We start from the raw sequence: 18,418 nt of genomic DNA on the forward strand, positions 1-18,418 counted from the left end.
AGTGAGATTTTCGTCAATATGCGGCACTGTAGATTGTCGTGGAACTTCAGGTTAGCGGCAGTTTACGACAATTTGCAGGCTTCGCCGAAAACTCCCGTAAATTGTCAGAAATTGACGTGGACTTTGTTAGGCAGTGTTCCCCCCATGCCTCCCCCCCATGGAATTCTAGGGGAGGCTTTAACATGTAAATGAACATGCTGTGAGCTATACAAATGCAAATCAGGGTTGCAGGGGGGGTTTTACTCCAAGTGACATTTTTCTAAAAGGTAAGAAAATCTCTGATACAAAGAGATCAGGCTCAGTATAGCCTCTTACATTTTAGCTTGAATTGATTTATTTAATTAAAGTATAGAGACCAAAACAGATCTTTAGCTGACAGAGCAATACATTTAGAGCAGTAATTATAAAAAAAAAAAAATTTGCATTTAAGATAAAAAATAAAATGTTGTCTGTCAATATGCTCAATTCACAATAACTTAAGTGGAAAAGTTTCAAGAAATGAGTCTGAGATGATTCACTTTATAACATGGCGCATTATCCTGTTGGAAGTAGAAGATTCAGTATCAGAAGATTGGTACACTGTGGTCATAAGGTCCAGCCAGGTCAAGATCCGCAATTGCAATCGCACCAAACAGGAAAAAGAACATCGACAAATTCCGGTTCGTCAAATTAAAATATAGCAGCAACAGATGATGACTAGATGACTAGAAATTATAGCACAATTCTTATATATATAAAAAAAAAAAATAACACCGTTTATTTAAATGATTGGATCCAAACTATTGGTTATTCACCAACGAGGAAGCAGATTTCTCATCTCCATAAAAATATTTATTTTATACAGAGGGACTTAAACTTTAATCAAATCCATTCAAAAGAAACTTCTTATTACAGGAATGAAAAGAGATGTTTGGGAGAAGAGAACAAGTTCATTCAAAAAAAGCAGTTTTGAATTATCCTTATCCCCGTTACAAAAATCTACAAAAGTATAAATATATATTTGGGCAGAAACTGAACATATGCTGGATGATGGTGGGATTTTTTTAATATGTCATATTAAATTAAGCGCTCACAGGGTTCATACAGGAATGAGTGACTCTAATTTAATGCAATTTGAAATTATTTTAATGCCATCAACAAGAACCATGTACACAAGTTATTAGTGTACATGAAATATGAAGGAGCTGTAAGCACAGTTCCATGACTCCTGTATGTATGTAAACACACACACACACACATATATACGTATATATATATCCTCTAGCTTTTTCTCCGCCTGGAGCGATATATCTGACAAAATTGTTTTTATAAGCATTTTTTATTAAAGAATTATAAATACTTCGATAAACATATTTAAATAATTTTAGTGCCAATTAAGGCCTTGATTTAAAAAAAATGAATGATTTTTTAATTATTTTTATTGATCCGCGGAAACCCTGGTTCATCTCGCGCATGCGCTCTACGATCTCCAAGAAACTCAGAGCGGCGCGGTGAGCAGCCATAGTGGAGGATGTATGCTTTGCTTTGTGCAGGCGGTCTGGAGCGTCTGGATTTCGGGGTAAAACTCCTCTTGGACGCGATGCGACTCTGCATCGAACAAGACGAACTCAAAGAAGAGATGCTAGCGGTAAATATATGTTCGACTACTGCCTGCTAGGCTAAAAGCAGCCTAGCCTAAGCTACCGCTAATAGTAGCCTAGCCTCAGCTACCGCTAATAGTAGCCTTGCAAGAACAAGCTTTATTAAAGTGTATTTTTTGTGATTACAGGAAGCAGTATGCCGTCTTAACAACTCGGAGACTAATTGCAGGCGCTATGAACCGGAGCAAGGGTAAGATTTAAAGAATATGCTTTCATTCTGCGGTAAAAGGCAATGGATACGGATAGATACCGATCATAGCTTTACATTTTGTTTTCACAGACTACTGTCGCCTCACAATGAGGCGGTGACCTCCTATTTGCTCGGAGCCATATCAGCAAGTCCAGATTTGCACGATGTTGATAAAGACGACATTGTGTGTAAGTGACTTGTTTTAATGTTTTCTCCTTCCTTGTTACTGTGACTTGCGTTTGATTTTTTATTTATACCACTCTCATTTAATTGTTTTCCAGCTGCCTGTAAGACGTATTTTCAGACGGTACGCAGGAGCTTCAGATATACGCAGCCAGCCAACACGCTGTGTGCGGAGGCAATCTGCTCGGAGTCGGGCCAGAAGAAAGAAGGTAATACTTTATTTGGTGACTATTTTTCAGGTGCATTAATAGCTGCTGAAAGCGAGGCAGAGTGTGCTAGGAGATGAGGAAGTGGAACTCGCCATTTCGTAGGCTGGATCTCACTGAACCATATGTTAAGCTGCAGTCCCGGTTAGAAGCGATGCCGAAGTACAGAGCCACGCACAGTAGGCGTCAGCACATCGGACCTGCCTCGGAGGGAATGGGTTAGGGTTAGGGAATGTTGCCAGTTACCTCCAACCCCGAGGAAGCAAACGGACCGTTCATGGAGTTGTAATTTTTAGAAACGCATGTGTTTGGATACGCGTTGTATATAGTTGTGTGTGTTTTAATAAAGCTCTTTCTTTGCATAAACAGCTTCCTGGCAAATGTTCATTTCCTGTATAAATTCATTCATGTCCTTGATGGTAGCATAATAATTGTGTAGTAGTGTAGGATAACATAAATACACACCATATGAATGAATAAATATATGAATGAATAAATATATATATATATGAATAAATATATATATGTAAATTTATATGTAAATATATATATATATGCCAACCAATCACGAGCGACTTTACTTGTTTAAAAAGAAGTGGTTCCGTCCAATACTCAGTAAGAAAATTAAAGCCTGGCGTGGCCACGTTTGGTTTTGCTGCCAATCACGAGCGATTTCATTTGTTTGAGAATAGTGGTTTCAGCCAATACTAAGAAGGTTATTCAAGCCAGACCTGGCCAGCCGCACGGGTTTGCTGCATTCATATGCTAATTAGAGCCATTAGTACAGCTGATCGCTCTCCACATACGTCAGAGTCCGTTTCCGACAATTTGTGGCACGACAAACGCGGACAAGCGCGGGTTGCAAATTGTCGGAAACTGACGAAAATCAGGCAGATCTGCGGGAGTTTACGGGGACGAAAATCTCACTTTTCATGCAGTGAATGTGAGTGACAAACCCCCAAATAGCAAGCATCATGAGGCCTGAAGGGAGAACAAATAACAAAGGAACATGAGCACAAGAGCAATAAAGTTCTACCACATCAAACAGGAACTATTAAGGAACCTTTTGAAAAGATTCTACCTGAAATGGTGCAACATGAATTAGCTAACTAGAAATTGTGGAAGAAGAAAAAGCAGCACTGACAGATAAAACAACAATCCCAATGGACAGCAACATCAAGAAGTAGGAACATGAGAAGCTTGAGAAATACCAAGGGCTTAGAGAGGAAATGGAGACGTTGAGGAGATTCAAGGCTTAGTGGTCATCAGCGCACTCGGGGCTGTGACCCCGAACTCGGGGGAAATGCTGTAACAAATTCCAAGAGAAACCTCCGTCCAAAAATCGTAGTCCTGGGAATAGCGTAGATGCTGTCCAGACACTAAAGCTCCCAGGCCTCTGGTCAATGACCCCAAGCCTTAAGTGGAACTGCCCAGGTGGATAAAGCAAGTTGAACATACTTACATTCATTTAGATACAGTCTATCTGATTTGATTAATCAAAATGCTTTGCTGGTTAGATAAAAGGGAAATAATATTCTTAAACACATTGTAAAACACACATTTTTCAACTGAATAAAAAGACAAAAAATGGAAGACGCTCACTCATAGATTTGCCTCCCTAAAAAAAGCACTAAAAAACTTGGGCCTCATGGGGGAATGTTTGAAAAAGCAAAACATTTATTTACATAACTCGTTACTGCTGAGAACCAAGAAAGACACCAGCCCTTAACCAGTATTTAAAGCACTGTAATGATAAAAAAGGAAGCTTCCATGTCGACAACATGGAACTTATGCATGACCAAATTCAGGCAGCTCAGTTTACAGAGCCATACGTGCAATTAAGAAACAGAAATAATAATCAACTAAGATTTAAAATTTTTTTTTGCCTAATACATAATTCCTTAGCATGAAGTTTTATGGCGTTCCACATGGTGGAGGCAAAGATCGATACTGAATCTTATACAGATGATTAAAAGTTTTAGGCTGAATAAAATGTCCACAATTAGCTACATTCTGTTTATGTATAACTATGATATTTAGCATTAATCCAAAAACCTCAATTCTGATATTTCTGAAAAATGTTTTTATCGGGTCTCAAATGTCCATATGACTGTAATCTAGATATTAGGTTATCCAACACTGGTATTTCCTGTTGGCTGACTCTGGAATTATGAGTGGAATGTTAATAGCATAACTGTTTAATAAAACATTTTCTTGACCAATGTAACAGACCGGTAACAGTGAGGGCATACAAGTTATAGATAAAGAAAAAAAAAAAGAAAAGAACAAGAAGCTCTACACATCAATAAAGGAAACCAGCCGCAAACAGTAGGCAGCCTCAGCAGGAATGTCTCTAGCACTGATTTTGTTAGCATCCAAACGCAGCACTTTCAGCTTGGAGAAGTTTGTCCCATCATATGTGTCACAGAAACTGCTCAAAGAGAACTCTGGAAAGAGACAGAAATATGAGAATATGTTATAAACATGAGCAGTTAAAAAAATTACAGCTGTGAAACCCATCCTCTGAGAAGTGGTTATTGCTTGAAAATGAAATGTTAGGCTTTTCTTAAAGGCTGTGTCCGGGTTATACATTCCTTTGTTCCAGTCAAACTAGGCAGGCGTATAATTAAAGTTAGTCCTTCAATTGTGAATAGTTTAATTAGGAACAGATGGGTTCACACTTTTTGAATTCACTGCTCATGCAGCTGCTGGCTTATTTAGTGAAGAAATTCCCAGACAAAATTGTTCAAATACAAGAAATTGACTTGCTTTTTTAACATCACTTATCATAGCATCACTTTGATAATAAGTACGGCTGCATTAAATAGACTTAGACAGACTTTATTTGTCATTTTGTACACAGAGTGTATACAAAAAGAAATTTCGTTCAGTACAGCTCTGAAGACATTTTCATTCTTTAAAGTGCAGCCTTGATAAAGGTAAGCAGCAGTGATAATGTAAACATATGACTGTATGCTTTAATAGTAATAATTAGGACAATAATAATTAATAACAATTACTATTATAATAGTAATAGTACATATTTCTTTACACATATTCATAAAGGTCTGACAATTTTATAACAAATGTTTTAACAAATGCAACAAATAAAAACAAAAAATCAGCTCAAAGCAAACTTGTACCCCTTGCAAAGCTTAAAGCTGACAGTTTAATAGATTAATCTAGTTGATTAAACAAAAAAACTCGAAAGGTGCAAAGCCAACATAGGCCCCATTATGTCTAAGGTATAGGTCCCAGGTTGAGTAAACAATGTTTGTTGAATTCCAAGGGAAAAATGTGTAATCACTAGTCATACCCTCCTGTATCACATTGTGCTATGAGGTCATAGAGGGTTCAGATTCCTTGATCCAAAAAGCAGAATGTCCTTAAAGGAATAGTACACCCAAAACATGATTAGCCTTCATTTTCTACTCACCCCCATGCTGAACAACACTCTGGAGTACTTTTTTGATATCTCAAATGCATCTGGAGATCTGGGAGGCTTCTTGCTGTCTGCTGACATTCAAATAATGGAGGTCTATGGTGACCGAGACAGAAAGGTCCATAAAAGTCCACAAAAACGTGTCAATATTCCTCCATACTGCTTGTCCAATGTATTCCAAGTGTCCTGAGTGGGTAGCATCCAGAATTTACTCGAAACGAAGTCATTTAGAATGTTTTTAGAGCATAAACAGTAGTGTATAGGATTTCCTGAAAGCGCACGCCCGCACGTTCACGACGCTACGGAAGCCGGCAGACCAAACCAGCGCATTCAGCTCGGCAAAGAACTCATGCTCTTCCTTAACACTGAAGTCCTCAGACATTTTTCTTTCGTTGTTTCTTTCTTTGCACAGGTAAACAGCACATTTCTTCTTCTACGCTTGCATTATTGGCGGCGCAGACGCTGAATGCGCACTTTCATCTGGTTTGGTCTGCCGGCTTCCGTAGCGTCGTGAGCGCGCATGTGCACGCTTTCAGGAAATACTATACACTACTGTTTATGCTCTAAAAACATTCTAAATGACTTTGTTTCGAGTAAATTCTGGATGCTACCCACTCAGGACACTTGGAATACATTGGACGAGCAGTATGGAGGAATATTGACACGTTTTTTGTGGACTTTTATGGACCTTTCTGTCTCGGTCACCATAGACCTCCATTATTTGAATGTCAGCAGACAGCAAGAAGCCTCCCAGATCTCCAGATGCATTTGAGATATCAAAAAAGTACTCCAGAGTGTTGTTCAGCATGGGGGTGAGTAGAAAATTAAGGCTAATCATGTTTTGGGTGTACTATTCCTTTAATGGCATCAAACTTTACAAGGTTATAAAATCGCTTATTGCTTATCCGCTTATTGATTTAATCATAGGATGCGGAAGGCCCAGGAGGATATATTCTGGGTTAAACTGTATGGTAGTATTTGTCTGTTCTGGCTCCTCTCTCGCTACATTAATTTGGATCATTGTTTCCACCTGCGTCTATCCTGCCTGCACATACCACATACATATACATATACCCAACTCTGTCTGGCTAACTTTGGCAGATTTTTAAAAGCCTTTAAGTGAGTAAATGTCCAGCAGTTCTTGTTCCCTGCCTATCTGCATGTTCTCCATCATGTTTCAGTCTCCTGAAACATCTGGTTCTGCCTCACCCACATCAAATATTCTCCTTGATCCTGATCCCTGGACATTTACTTTCTTTCTGCTTCCCACTACCATCTCCTTTCTATCCCCTGGATCTGTCAGCCTGTATCTGCTGCTCTTAGTTCAACATTTTTTCCTGTGCTGTGTTAAGAAAGACCCTTGGACCTCATCACTTGTTTCTGCTTTTACTGCTTCAACCAAGTTTCTGTTCCCCAACCATAGATTCCTCGCAATACCCAATGTTTGTTACCCTGATGGTTTATCCCTGTGTGCTCAAATTGTGGGGTTTCTCCATTAAACTCCCTCATTTAACCAAGTAGTCCTTCTCAGTGCCTGGCATGATCACAGCGATGTCATCCTGAGGCCTGTTTCACAGATTTACTCAACCTCTGCATCTGTTTCCGTAGTAACATTCTCCCTAGAGCTAACCTGATCGGGAGAAGGTTTTCCTCAATAAACTTAGTCTCCTCTGTCTCCAAATAATTCAATAAGTCCATTTGACACCTTAGGTGTTGATGCAATCAGAGCAGTCCTTTTGACAAGCATCCAATTAAAGAATAGGTGGCATAAATTCACAGAGAATTAAATATTTAGAGGAAGAGGGTTCTTAGACCACGTATAGGTGTTCTTTATATTCTGAAAGTTATCTTTATATTTTACCTCACAATCCATCACATACATCCACAACCTTATCCAGCCTCATATTAACAGCATTACAAGGACTGTGTGTGAAAACATCATTATAGAAAACATCTGCACAGTAAGAATCAGAATAACTTTAATAATCCCAGAGGGAAAGTATTTTGAAGCGCAGGTCCTACCTGTACAACCTTTTTTTCTTAATCTTCACCTGTTAACAGGTGTGCTTGTCTCCCGTCAGATTGCACCAAAAAGAATTAACTGATCCACTAACATTAAAGCAGTAAAATAGTTTTCCACCATAATGTTATTGTGATTAAAACAGTCTATGGCAATCTATTTTGATATTTATTAGTTCGTCTGAAAATTTATTGACAAAGTATAAATACATTTTCTCCTTGTCAAAATGAACATTGCAAATAAAATGACAGTCTTCATGTCTAAAATAAATATTGTGTCAAATGTTTCTTTGTCATTACTTGGACCAGGAAGAAATTCATTTCAGATGTCATAAATACATATTCAGTGTAGCTCATAAAAGTCAAAAAGGGCAATTAAAATGTGTCAACATTTCTAGGTATACAACACTTAATTCTTACAAGTCTAAGTCTGTTTTTTGACCTTCTGAAATTCTGTTTATAATTGCAAAAATGAAGTTTAGAAAATCAGTTATTATAATTCAGACTAGGAATGTGATTTTGACCAGGAAAAATCCTATTTAAGTGATCTACAAATGGAATAACAGAGAGCAAACCAGTTTCAATAAATGCCAAAAAAGGCATGCCAGTGGACATCATCTAAATTTAGTTATTAACTCGAGCAGCAACCTTTTCCTATGCCACCTCCCTCTTTTTTGCTGCTGGTGCGCATTTTCTTTCCCTTTTAAACACACTCTCCAATAACTTTTTTTGTAATTCTGCATTATGGAGCTCCATTTACAATGGCTTTCCATAGGTGTTACACCTACTCAGAGTTGATTAAACAAACTAGCAGCAGCTGTTGTGAAACAATTTTTTTTTAAACCTTAGGGTTGCTTCATTTCAGGGTTAAATATAGTATAGTGGACATTTTTTGTGAACTTCTGAAAAAACTAGCCCTCTCTTTTAAAAAAAAAAATGCACATGCACAACCACGTAACCCACTCCACGTGCATGCTCTGTTTAGATGTTGCTGTTTGCATCACTCTTACAAGCTTACTTTCCAAAAGAAGATTTGCAATTTTTCCACTATTTCAGACTCACCACCAGTAGGTGAAAATGGTTGACTTCTACAAAGCTATCAGCAGCCACTCTGAGGAGAAGATCAAAATTGCTGTAAATGATCAAATGAAGCCCAGCAGATCTGCCTCTGATGTTTTTCATCAGAATAATTCTCTTGCTAGAGTATTAATAATAACAAAAAATAAATAAAAATTAAAATAAAATAAAAAAATAATAATTATAACTTAACTCTCTTTCGTAAATCGCATTACAGCAAATTTCCCTCTATATATCATAATACTCATTATCAAAGAGCAATCCTTACAAATACAAAATAATATACCATATAAATATTTAATATTTGTAAAAACATATTATAATATATCGATATAAAACTTTGTGTATATCATATTAATATTTATTTGCAAAACATGCAAACATAACTTTGCATGTATCTCATCCAGTTTGAGTTCAGTTTAAATTGTTTTAATCTAAATAAATATGTGTTATCTAATTTAAAGGTGAATTTAGTGGTTCTTTTAAGTGGTTGTGACATGTAAGAGGTTATTGTAATATTATCTCTGACTGTTCTTACATGTGATAAAAATGAGATCAAAGGCGTGTCCTATTCATTCTGATACTAGCTGTCTGAACTGTGGGAGGATTCAGGATGGCTGCCCTTTAGGTACGTCGGCCTTGCTGCCAACAGCATCCAGTGAGGACTCCACGTATATAATTCTCTATGGCTTCAAGCTACCTCATATTCAGCTAATGTGAGTTTATGGCCCATTGTTCCAGCTGGCGCGCCTCGTGGCTTGCTCCCCTGTTGTAATCTGAGCTAATCTATTTTGCTCCAGTGCTGCTACATTTTAATACACTCCTGAATTTACTGTAAAACTGAATAAACTACACTGTTTTGATTGTATTCAAGATCTCTGCATCGGTTTTTCACATTTAGCTGCTGCTATTTTTTAAAAAATACGAACAGTTGTATTAATACATCCAGCCTAAAATTGAACATTCCTTATCCCCTTTTATTAGATTGTGCTTATTTTCAGTAGTGTTTGTATAGTTATTAGACATAATAAAACTGTAATAGAGGTACTGATATTTTAACCCTTAGTAGTCTGTGATAATTTATGCAGTGAATGATTTATCATTCAAAGGCAGATCCACCCTCCTCTGGTTAACACTTGAATAAACAAAGACATTTTCTTTTGCTTGATGGTTAATAACTGTTAATAAAAATAGTCTAAATTACTAAATTGGTAAAGACAGTTGGATTTTAAAAGCCAGTTGAGGAAGTCCAACTTTGGACAGAAGACTAAACAATCACAGTGAGTAAGCAGATTACAGGTATAATCATTTAACTTATTATCATAAATTGGTTTTACTCATGATTTGAATGACCTATTAATTAACTATAACTTCCAGTTCTAGTTATTTGATATATTCATCATCTGCTGGTAAAATTGCACAACAGGTCCCTTACTCTAACAATTTGCCCTTTCATGCTCATTGCCCTGATTCCTTGTTTCTGTTCTAAGTTTGCTCTTAATTCTATAATTGAATCATCGTATTAATTTTCAACTACCAAGTTCCTGTCTGCAGTTTGATCCTGTTTAAAAAACTCTCAAAGCTTGATTTCATTAACAATATAAACTCTCTCTTGCATAAAGACCAACGTCTATGTGAGCACATAATTGCAAAAGTAATTATGTTGTCAAAATGTATTTCTTCATTTTTATGTTGTTTGTTTTTTTTATTTACCTTGCCTTCGGATTTAGACAACTTGTGTATTCTCTAGTTTGCACTTAAAGTTATCAAATAAATCTACTGTCTCACTTTATAAAAAGCAAAACTAATGTGCTAAAAAAAACTAATCAGCTGTTTTTGCTTATCAGCTCTTACTAGCTCAGTCAATTAAATGAAACTAGGCCATTTTGTTTATAAAACAGAGTTGCAGTACAGTTTGAGATCATCCATCATTTTCTCAATTTGCGGATTTTATTTTTAAATTATGTGTTTTTTAAATGCAAGAAACAATTAAAACTCAACTTTTGTATAACCTAATTTGTGGCTACAAAGTTCCATAACAAAATGGGATACATTATCAGGAATACTCATTAAGTTAAGGAAATAAAACTTTAGAAAAACACCAGTAGGCCGTTAACTGTGCTCCATTTCTTATGCAAAGGTGCTGTGGTTTCTAATCTAATTTTATGCAATAATGGCAATCATTCTTAGGACATTTGGCAGAGTGCAATGCTTGTGGCAGTTAAAATGTTTTAATTTAATAGTTTCTGCTCTGAGTTTTAATACTTAACTGCAACTGTGCAGTTGCAGTTATAGTTCCATCTAAATCATTTGGCAAGCTTTGGACATTTTGGTGTTTATTGTACGCTAAGGGAAGTTTACCATTGTGATTTATTATTTACCATCAAAATTCTTTAATGGTTTTATAAAAGAACGGGTTTGATTGTGCAGCGAAGCGCTAAAGTTTAACTACACATATCATATAATTTTTATTTCAGTATCCCTACAAACATGGCGGTAAACACATTGTATAACTAAGGAGGCAGTGCTTGTGAACATCTTGCAATCATGATTAATGATCCAGGATCTTTCCACCACCAACATTTGTGAAAAATGAAAGATGAATACAACCATTACAGTAAATTTATTAACAATAGCTGAAAAATATTCATAGAACTTATCTGGGAATTGTGGTTTTGGTTTTGGTGGAAACTGTCAGCTGTTAGAGCAATTGAATGTACAAAAAGACCCAAATATTACTGTCCACCGCATTGGTTGACTTAAAAGTAGAGTGAAAACAAATACAGGGAGGGGCACAAAATTGCACAAAGTTGGCTTTATTCCACAGTTAGTGTTTTAGATTTGCTTAAAGGGGTCATAGAACGCAAAACGGAGTTTACATTGTCATAGATGAATAACAATAGTTCAGTGGGTGAAATTTACATACAGACAAGTTCAAACCCCATCGACACCTCCTTTCTCTGCAAATCTCACAATTCTAAACTTCCACCATAAAACGAGCAAATTCAAACGAAGCAACGATTTGACATCAATTCGGGGATGTTGTCCTATTTGGTTCTGGCCTGTACTTTTGTCACGCCCCGAAATTGACATACAGAGCTGGTTTGCTGACTGGAGCGGACCCGGGCTTTCGAACTGAACCATCAGCTCCGGGGTTGATCCGAACCTGATCCGGTGATGGTATGCTTGCCTTAGCGTGATTCCCCCCGTGCTTCCCCCCGCCTGCCGGCTCGGTTGTGCTGCACTGTAGTCAACCAAAATCCCGGACGACTTTGGAATTCCCCCCGGACATTTTTTTAGGTGTGAAAGGTAGGGCATGTCTGGGATAAAGGGGACGTCTGGTCACCCTACCATATCAGAAATCTCAATGTTTCAGTGAGTGCTTGTTGCTATGAAGCGCCTTTGCTCAGCAGCTTCGCTTGTTGTAAACCAACCAATCAGCGCACAGCTCATCTAAATATTCATGAGCACACCATAAAAAGAAGAAAACCTGTCGTTTCATTCTAGGGCTTTGAACCAGGCTTATATCAGAGCTCATAGAAGAGCAAATATGCCATTTTGAGCCCAACCAATGTTACACACCCTATTCAGAGACTTTAAGGACCAGCACCAAATGCCCTATATAATAATTCTATGACCCCCTTTAAGTATGTTTTATTCCAAAGTACATTGATCAAAAGCTCAGCTTACGACCAAACCTTTCAGTATGTGGAGCATGCTGCTTACTGTTGGACTGAACTTTAAAGTATTGTGGAGGATTTTTTTTAAAAGACCCACCCTCTCTACTTTAAAAATAATGCACATGCACAACCCTGTACCCTGAGAGCGAACGACGTTGCGAGATCATGCGCAAGCCCATTTCTTCTTGTCCACGCTCTGTTTAAAAGTTGCTGTTCTCATGGCTCATACAAGTTTACTGTGTCTGAACATCCGCCCTGACACCTAAATCCCTCAATCACTATATAGAGCGGGGATTATATAGTGAACTTTATAGTGAACTCAGTTAACTGACCGTTTGGGCAGATGATCACGTAACTCCTCCTCCACTGCAAGGTGACTACTCCATCTTTGTTATTAGTCGCCGCTCTCGGGTAACGACAGCCTATAGCGACAGCGGGCCGCTGTGACAGCAAATCCCATAATGCTTTGTGAGGAGATTCCTCCGTGCAAAGCATTCCGGGATATATCTGCCTCTTCTGAGGCCTTTCTTTTCATCACATATGTAATTCGTAGACAGTTTTTCTCTGAACCTCTGTGAGAAAGGTGAGCTTGAATGAATGTCTGAAACTGTAGCTCACCATGGATATACACCTGAATGTGTGCAAAAAGATAGCAAACAGAATGAACATGTAGGACGGCTTTACGTAAAAATATCATCCACAATGACAATTAGCAGGACCGCTTATTTAGATGATCCACCTGGAAATAAAAGATTGTCCTCTATACCTTTAAAATACCTGTTTTATCTATGGTGCAGTGTTGGTTTATGGATTCTAATCATGTTTTTCTAATTGTTGATCTTAGTTCCTGTTTTGTTTCACTAGTCTGTTATTATTTGTGGGCAGTCTTCTAGGGAGAGACGATCATTACCTTATTAGCAGTTAATGTTAAGGACCAGAGCTGTTTCAAACATGAATGGAATGCTTTCCAGGGATGCTTGGATGGAATAAAGACGAGGCAAGTTTTCCTTTTAATCTTTTTTAAACCATCTCTCTTAGCATTTTGTTTATGCCTTGACTAATGGTCTGGTCACATATGAGGTGATTATCGTTTCCCCTATAGGTTTGGAGCACTTCTATATCCAGAGGTAGTTTGCAGCTTTTTTTAACTTGCTACTGTTTTTGTTGCTTGCAGCATTTTTCCTTTGCATGGATTTGTGATTTAACATAATTTATCTATTTTCAGTGGGTATTATGTTTGCAGGGCATTTCCACCTTGCTTCTCTGTATTTCAGTTATCACAGCTTTTTTACTTTACTGCATTTTTTTTCATGCATCTATATTTACGTTAGTTTACTTCTAACTCGAGTGTTTGCTAGTTCAGGTTTTGTGTTTGTTCATCTCATTTTTTTTATTTAGTAGTGTCACATTTGTGTTTACAAAACTTTCCAAATCTGATGTCAAATAATTGATTTGCACATCGTTTGCGCCTCTTGACCACCATAATTAAAGATATTCTACAATACTTTTAACTCTTAAAAAATTCCGTACTGTAACATTTCACTAACATTTCAATCATGAGATTTCTGGCACAGCAGCAAAATGATTAGAAACTGCTGCAAACAGAGACAGCATTTAAGCAACAGGGGGATGGCAACATAATACATGCTATGAGTAGGGACCCATATGATGTCTTGGCTGTGTGCAAGCCTGACAAGTACTACTGAGGCCATTAAACACATGTATACAATAAAAGGAGATGAATATGCAAAGGTAAGTAATGATAGATTGAAAACATCTAAAAGTGACTAAATATTAATAATAAAGTCATTCTACACACAAAGCAAACATGATCTTAAGGAAATTAAATATGGGAAAGCAATGAATAAATAAATACATAAGTAAAAAACAACTAACAGAACTAAATCATTAGTGAAAAACTCAACATTAATGTCAACTTATGTCACATTTGATCTTAAGAGTGCATAAATCCATGCAGCATTTAGCATTTGTGTATTTTGTTTACCAATTGCTGGCTATATAATTGACTAATTGTATACTGTTTGTTCTTGATTAAAACAGATGTGGCCCTGCACTCTGAAGTAGTGCTGCAACAGTAAGGATTTGTGAAATGACTTCATCGTCCTTATCACTACAAATGCTGTAAGAAAAGTGACCTGTTAGCAAGACTTGTGTTAACAAAGGCTTTTTGAGGGCATGATAAACATTTTACCGAGATGATGAAATCAGGTGTAAACCATTATGTCCTGTTTCAGTGATTGAAAATGAAAATTGTATTATTCTAGGCATAAAAGCAATAGAGTATTCAAAACAATAAAATATTCAAAATTCTCCTTTTAAACCTTAGTTGTATTTTGTTTTCCTTTAGGTTCCATATAAGTGTACGTACCTTTGATCTTATTGGCATGTAGATACAGATTTTCCAGGTTCCTATTGACATTAGGGATCTGTTCCAGTTTGTTGAAGGACAGGTCAAGCTCAACGAGTGTGCTTGTGTTGAAGACACTGGAGGGAAGTCCTTTGTTTGTCAGAATGTTGTGAGCTAAGCGGACAAACTGCAGGTTGGGATACATAGTAAGAAAACCAGCTGGCACACTCTCTATCTTATTAAACTCCAAGTAGAGCTGTTGCAGGCTCTCAGGAAGGCTGTCGGGGATTTTCCTTAGCTTGTTTTTCCCGATATCCAGCATAGTAAGAGATTTTAGATCCTTAAACCCACCCTCTAACTCTTCTATGACATTAGCCTGTAGTTGAAGGGTGGTGAGGTTCGACATCCGATCAAATGATTTAGAGGAAACTTTTGCAATTTTGTTGTGGGAAAGTTGCAGTCTAGATATAGAACTTGGAAGGTTACGAGGCACCCGGGTCAGCTCATTGTGATCCAGATATAGTCGATCCAGGTTTTCCAGCTTGACAAACACACTGTCGCTGAGTTTTTCTGAGCTGAGCTTGTTGTGTGATAAAATCACCCACATCAGGTTTGTAGCATTGTCAAACACGCCATGTTGAATGCCTGTGATTTGGTTACGCTGCAGGTATACATACTTTATATGTGACGGAACGTAGGGAACGTGCTGCAGGTTGCGGCTGTGACAGTACATAGCTGGGGGATAGGTTGTTGGGCAGTCACACTCCAAGGGGCAATCTGCAGCCTCCGAATGCCAGCCTGCATTCTGCCTCCGGCCTCGTAGCTGAGACAGCCACTGGAAGGGGCTGTAGCTCTGGCTGATGGTCACATCCACTGTTCCCATTAAAAGGAAGAGCACCAATGTCCTCATGATCACTTAAGGAAAGATACAAAAAAATGGTTGTTTTAAAGATGAAGGCAGTCAGTTTATGTTCTTAATACAGATCTCCTACTGCTAAAATCAAACTTAACTGATGCGGTACCTACCAGTTTCTTGATGTCTCCTGCCAATCTCCCCTCTCTTGTATTTCAGTCTGAATGAGTAGAATATGTTGCCTACTGAGGATAAATAGCTCCACCAACCCTCTCTGCAGCTGTGGCCCCATCCATTCTGTTTCATTAGTGCATATGCCTTTTTTTCACTTTGATGTAACTTACACAACAACCTATTACCTGCAGCAATCTAAATATCAGTGCCATCTGGGGAATAGTGAAGACATCTGCTTTTTAACATGTCTTTCATCCATTACACAGACATTCCCTGTCATTAGCATGACTCTTCGTACTCTGGTTTGCTATCTACTGTTGTGTCATTGAAGTTTTGGAGAAGTTTGAGCCCTAAGGAATTGAGAGTTTTATCAACCACAATCAATGCGTTAATCATAAGTGTGGTAAGTATATAATTTTGAGTCCTATCCCCGAGTCTCTTCATGCCTTTTCACACTTTAAATGGAATGCATGCGTCAACAAGGTATGCTTAACCTGGCTATTTGTCCAAGAACATCCTCCAATTACATTTTTCTTTTACAGGCTTCAACGTCTGCTTGTGCCCTTTACAGTATAGAGCCTGTTGAGAGGTTTCGCACATATGGTTTTGCTGGCGCCTGCATACATCAGAGAACCATTATCCTGCTCTAAATACTATTCAGTAAAGGCCCCCTTACTTATATATTCCTCTAGGCCAGGAAAAATGGACTCAGAGTTTAGGTGATTAAGTTAATTCTATGTATTTCCTTTCCAACCCCACAAAAGAAAGACAACTTGCGGATTTAAAAATCTTTTAGCTTTTTTTCCTAAGGTAATTAATCCTAATGAGGTTAAAATTACAGTGAAAAACAAAAGAAAACCATTTTTCTCATACTGAGGTATTGAGGTCATGCTGACAGAAAACTAAATTACCACTTTGCCATTACTTGTTTAACAAAAACTTGGCAAACAACTGTTAACGCACAAATTCTGTGAATTAAATACAATTCTGTCACCACCTCTTTAAAGATGTACTGTAGTATATCAGCTGGTTGGCAGAGGAAAGCAGTTGTTTTACTTATAAAAAAACCTAATAATTTAAAACCCTCTGGCCCATTAGTCTACAAAAACAAACATTTATTTAAAATAAACAACCATATGTCAAACTGCAAGTTTAAAAATTTTTTTTTAATGTTTAGCTTTTATATTTCCTTGGTTTTGTCTGAAAAGAAATACATTTAAACCTGTAAGTTTTCACTTTTAAGGCATTTCTGTTACCATAGGGCTTCCTGAAAATTTGAGTTATTTAAGAGGGAGACTAATAATTCAAGCGTGTGATACTTAAGAAGACGTGTTACAGATTGAGGTTAGTTGAGCCAAGATTGAGAATCTGTGAAACACTTTCTATATGGTCCAAGATACAGTGATGAACGAGAATGCTTAAAAAGAGAATTATTTCAAGATTGATTAAAATGCATTAAACCTATAAAAGGAATGCAATTTTTGAATACAGTACCTATTTTTTCAGAGATTAATTCATGATTTCATGTATTTTTATGTTCTTTTTTTATTAGAGCAGCATTTGTATCTGATAAACAGATACAAATGTAGAAGCTGTGGTTAACTCCTTTTACTTGCACATAGTTAATACAACATTGATGGTATGCTTCCATTACATACACTTCCTTGCTTGTTTCTGAGTGGGATAAATGGGATATAGGTTGTTCATGATGTCCAAGTCCCAGACCTCAAATCCGATTGAAGCCCAGAGACTTTAGAGCACAAGAACAAGTCTAAAGTCTTGACTTTAAAATTGGAATTGTTCTTGTATACAGTGTAAAGTTATTTGAATAATTCTACCAAAGATAAGCTAAACAGAGTTACTTTTACATGTGGAGCATTACAGGTTAAATGCAATAGAAAGAAATAGAAAAAGACAAAAAGGAGGTGAGGAAAAACATTTAAAAGAGAGAGAAGGTAAAAAAAAATGGACAAAAGAAAAAAAGAGAATAATCAATTGCATCCTCTGGCATATAATGTAATTGTATAGAGTTTTATCTTAAGCTTTGATTCTACAGTTTTCAGTGTTGAGAAACAGTGGAATTAAATGTAATGGAATGAAACCAGAAAAAAAGGTACATTTTAAGAAAGCCATGAAAAACTTTATGATCAAACCAACAAGGTTTAGGTGTAGATTTAGTGCAATGCTGAGATTCTGTATTGGAGTGGAAATGTAACGTTGGAAGGCACTGTGCAGTCCCTACAAAATAATATATAAATATGAATCATCAATATTATAATAATAGGCCTAATAGTTTAACACTTTAGGAATGCAAAAAAATACTGTTGATTTTTCATATTTCATTTAATGTTTTCTAGACTTTCTTTTTCAACAATTATTTTTTGTTTATCATTTCTGATAAGGTAATAAGTACGTTTCCTTTAAATATGTCTAGGTTTTTACTCCAACTCCCCTTTATTCTTTTTCCTTTGACCATGCTTCGTGACCTGAAACAAATGTTGTTTTGAAATTTACGAGGTAATAAATCGTCAGTAAAACTAAAGAATGCAGCAGAACATTACTCTCCATGCTGGGCTTATTTCTACT

General features: G+C 37.0%; 1 protein-coding gene across 1 annotated transcript; it reads right to left on the reverse strand.

Annotated features, from left to right (window-relative positions):
• Window positions 1-4,315: 4,315 nt before the first annotated feature.
• On the reverse strand, window positions 4,316-16,002 carry fmodb (fibromodulin b). Its single transcript, XM_038271308.1, has 3 exons — window positions 15,832-16,002; window positions 14,827-15,720; window positions 4,316-4,666 (listed from the first exon to the last, which is right to left on the reverse strand). The coding sequence occupies exons 1-3, from the start codon at window positions 15,962-15,964 to the stop codon at window positions 4,515-4,517; spliced, it is 1,179 nt and encodes a 392-aa protein (XP_038127236.1). The 5' UTR covers window positions 15,965-16,002; the 3' UTR covers window positions 4,316-4,514.
• Between the last annotated feature and the right edge of the window lie 2,416 nt (window positions 16,003-18,418).

This window comes from Cyprinodon tularosa, unplaced genomic scaffold, assembly GCF_016077235.1.
Source record: "Cyprinodon tularosa strain WSP-4 unplaced genomic scaffold, ASM1607723v1 ctg8, whole genome shotgun sequence".
NCBI classification, from domain to species: Eukaryota; Metazoa; Chordata; class Actinopteri; order Cyprinodontiformes; family Cyprinodontidae; genus Cyprinodon; species Cyprinodon tularosa.

Excerpts from the sequence above, each read along its gene's own strand:
- fmodb (XM_038271308.1), bottom strand. The coding sequence starts at position 15,964 with ATGAAACAGAATGGATGGGGCCACAGCTGCAGAGAGGGTTGGTGGAGC. Across the intron at positions 15,721-15,831 it reads CAGGAGACATCAAGAAACTG|TGATCATGAGGACATTGGTG; the intron begins GTAGGTACCGCA and ends TCTTTCCTTAAG. Across the intron at positions 4,667-14,826 it reads ACATGCCAATAAGATCAAAG|AGTTCTCTTTGAGCAGTTTC; the intron begins GTACGTACACTT and ends GTCTCTTTCCAG.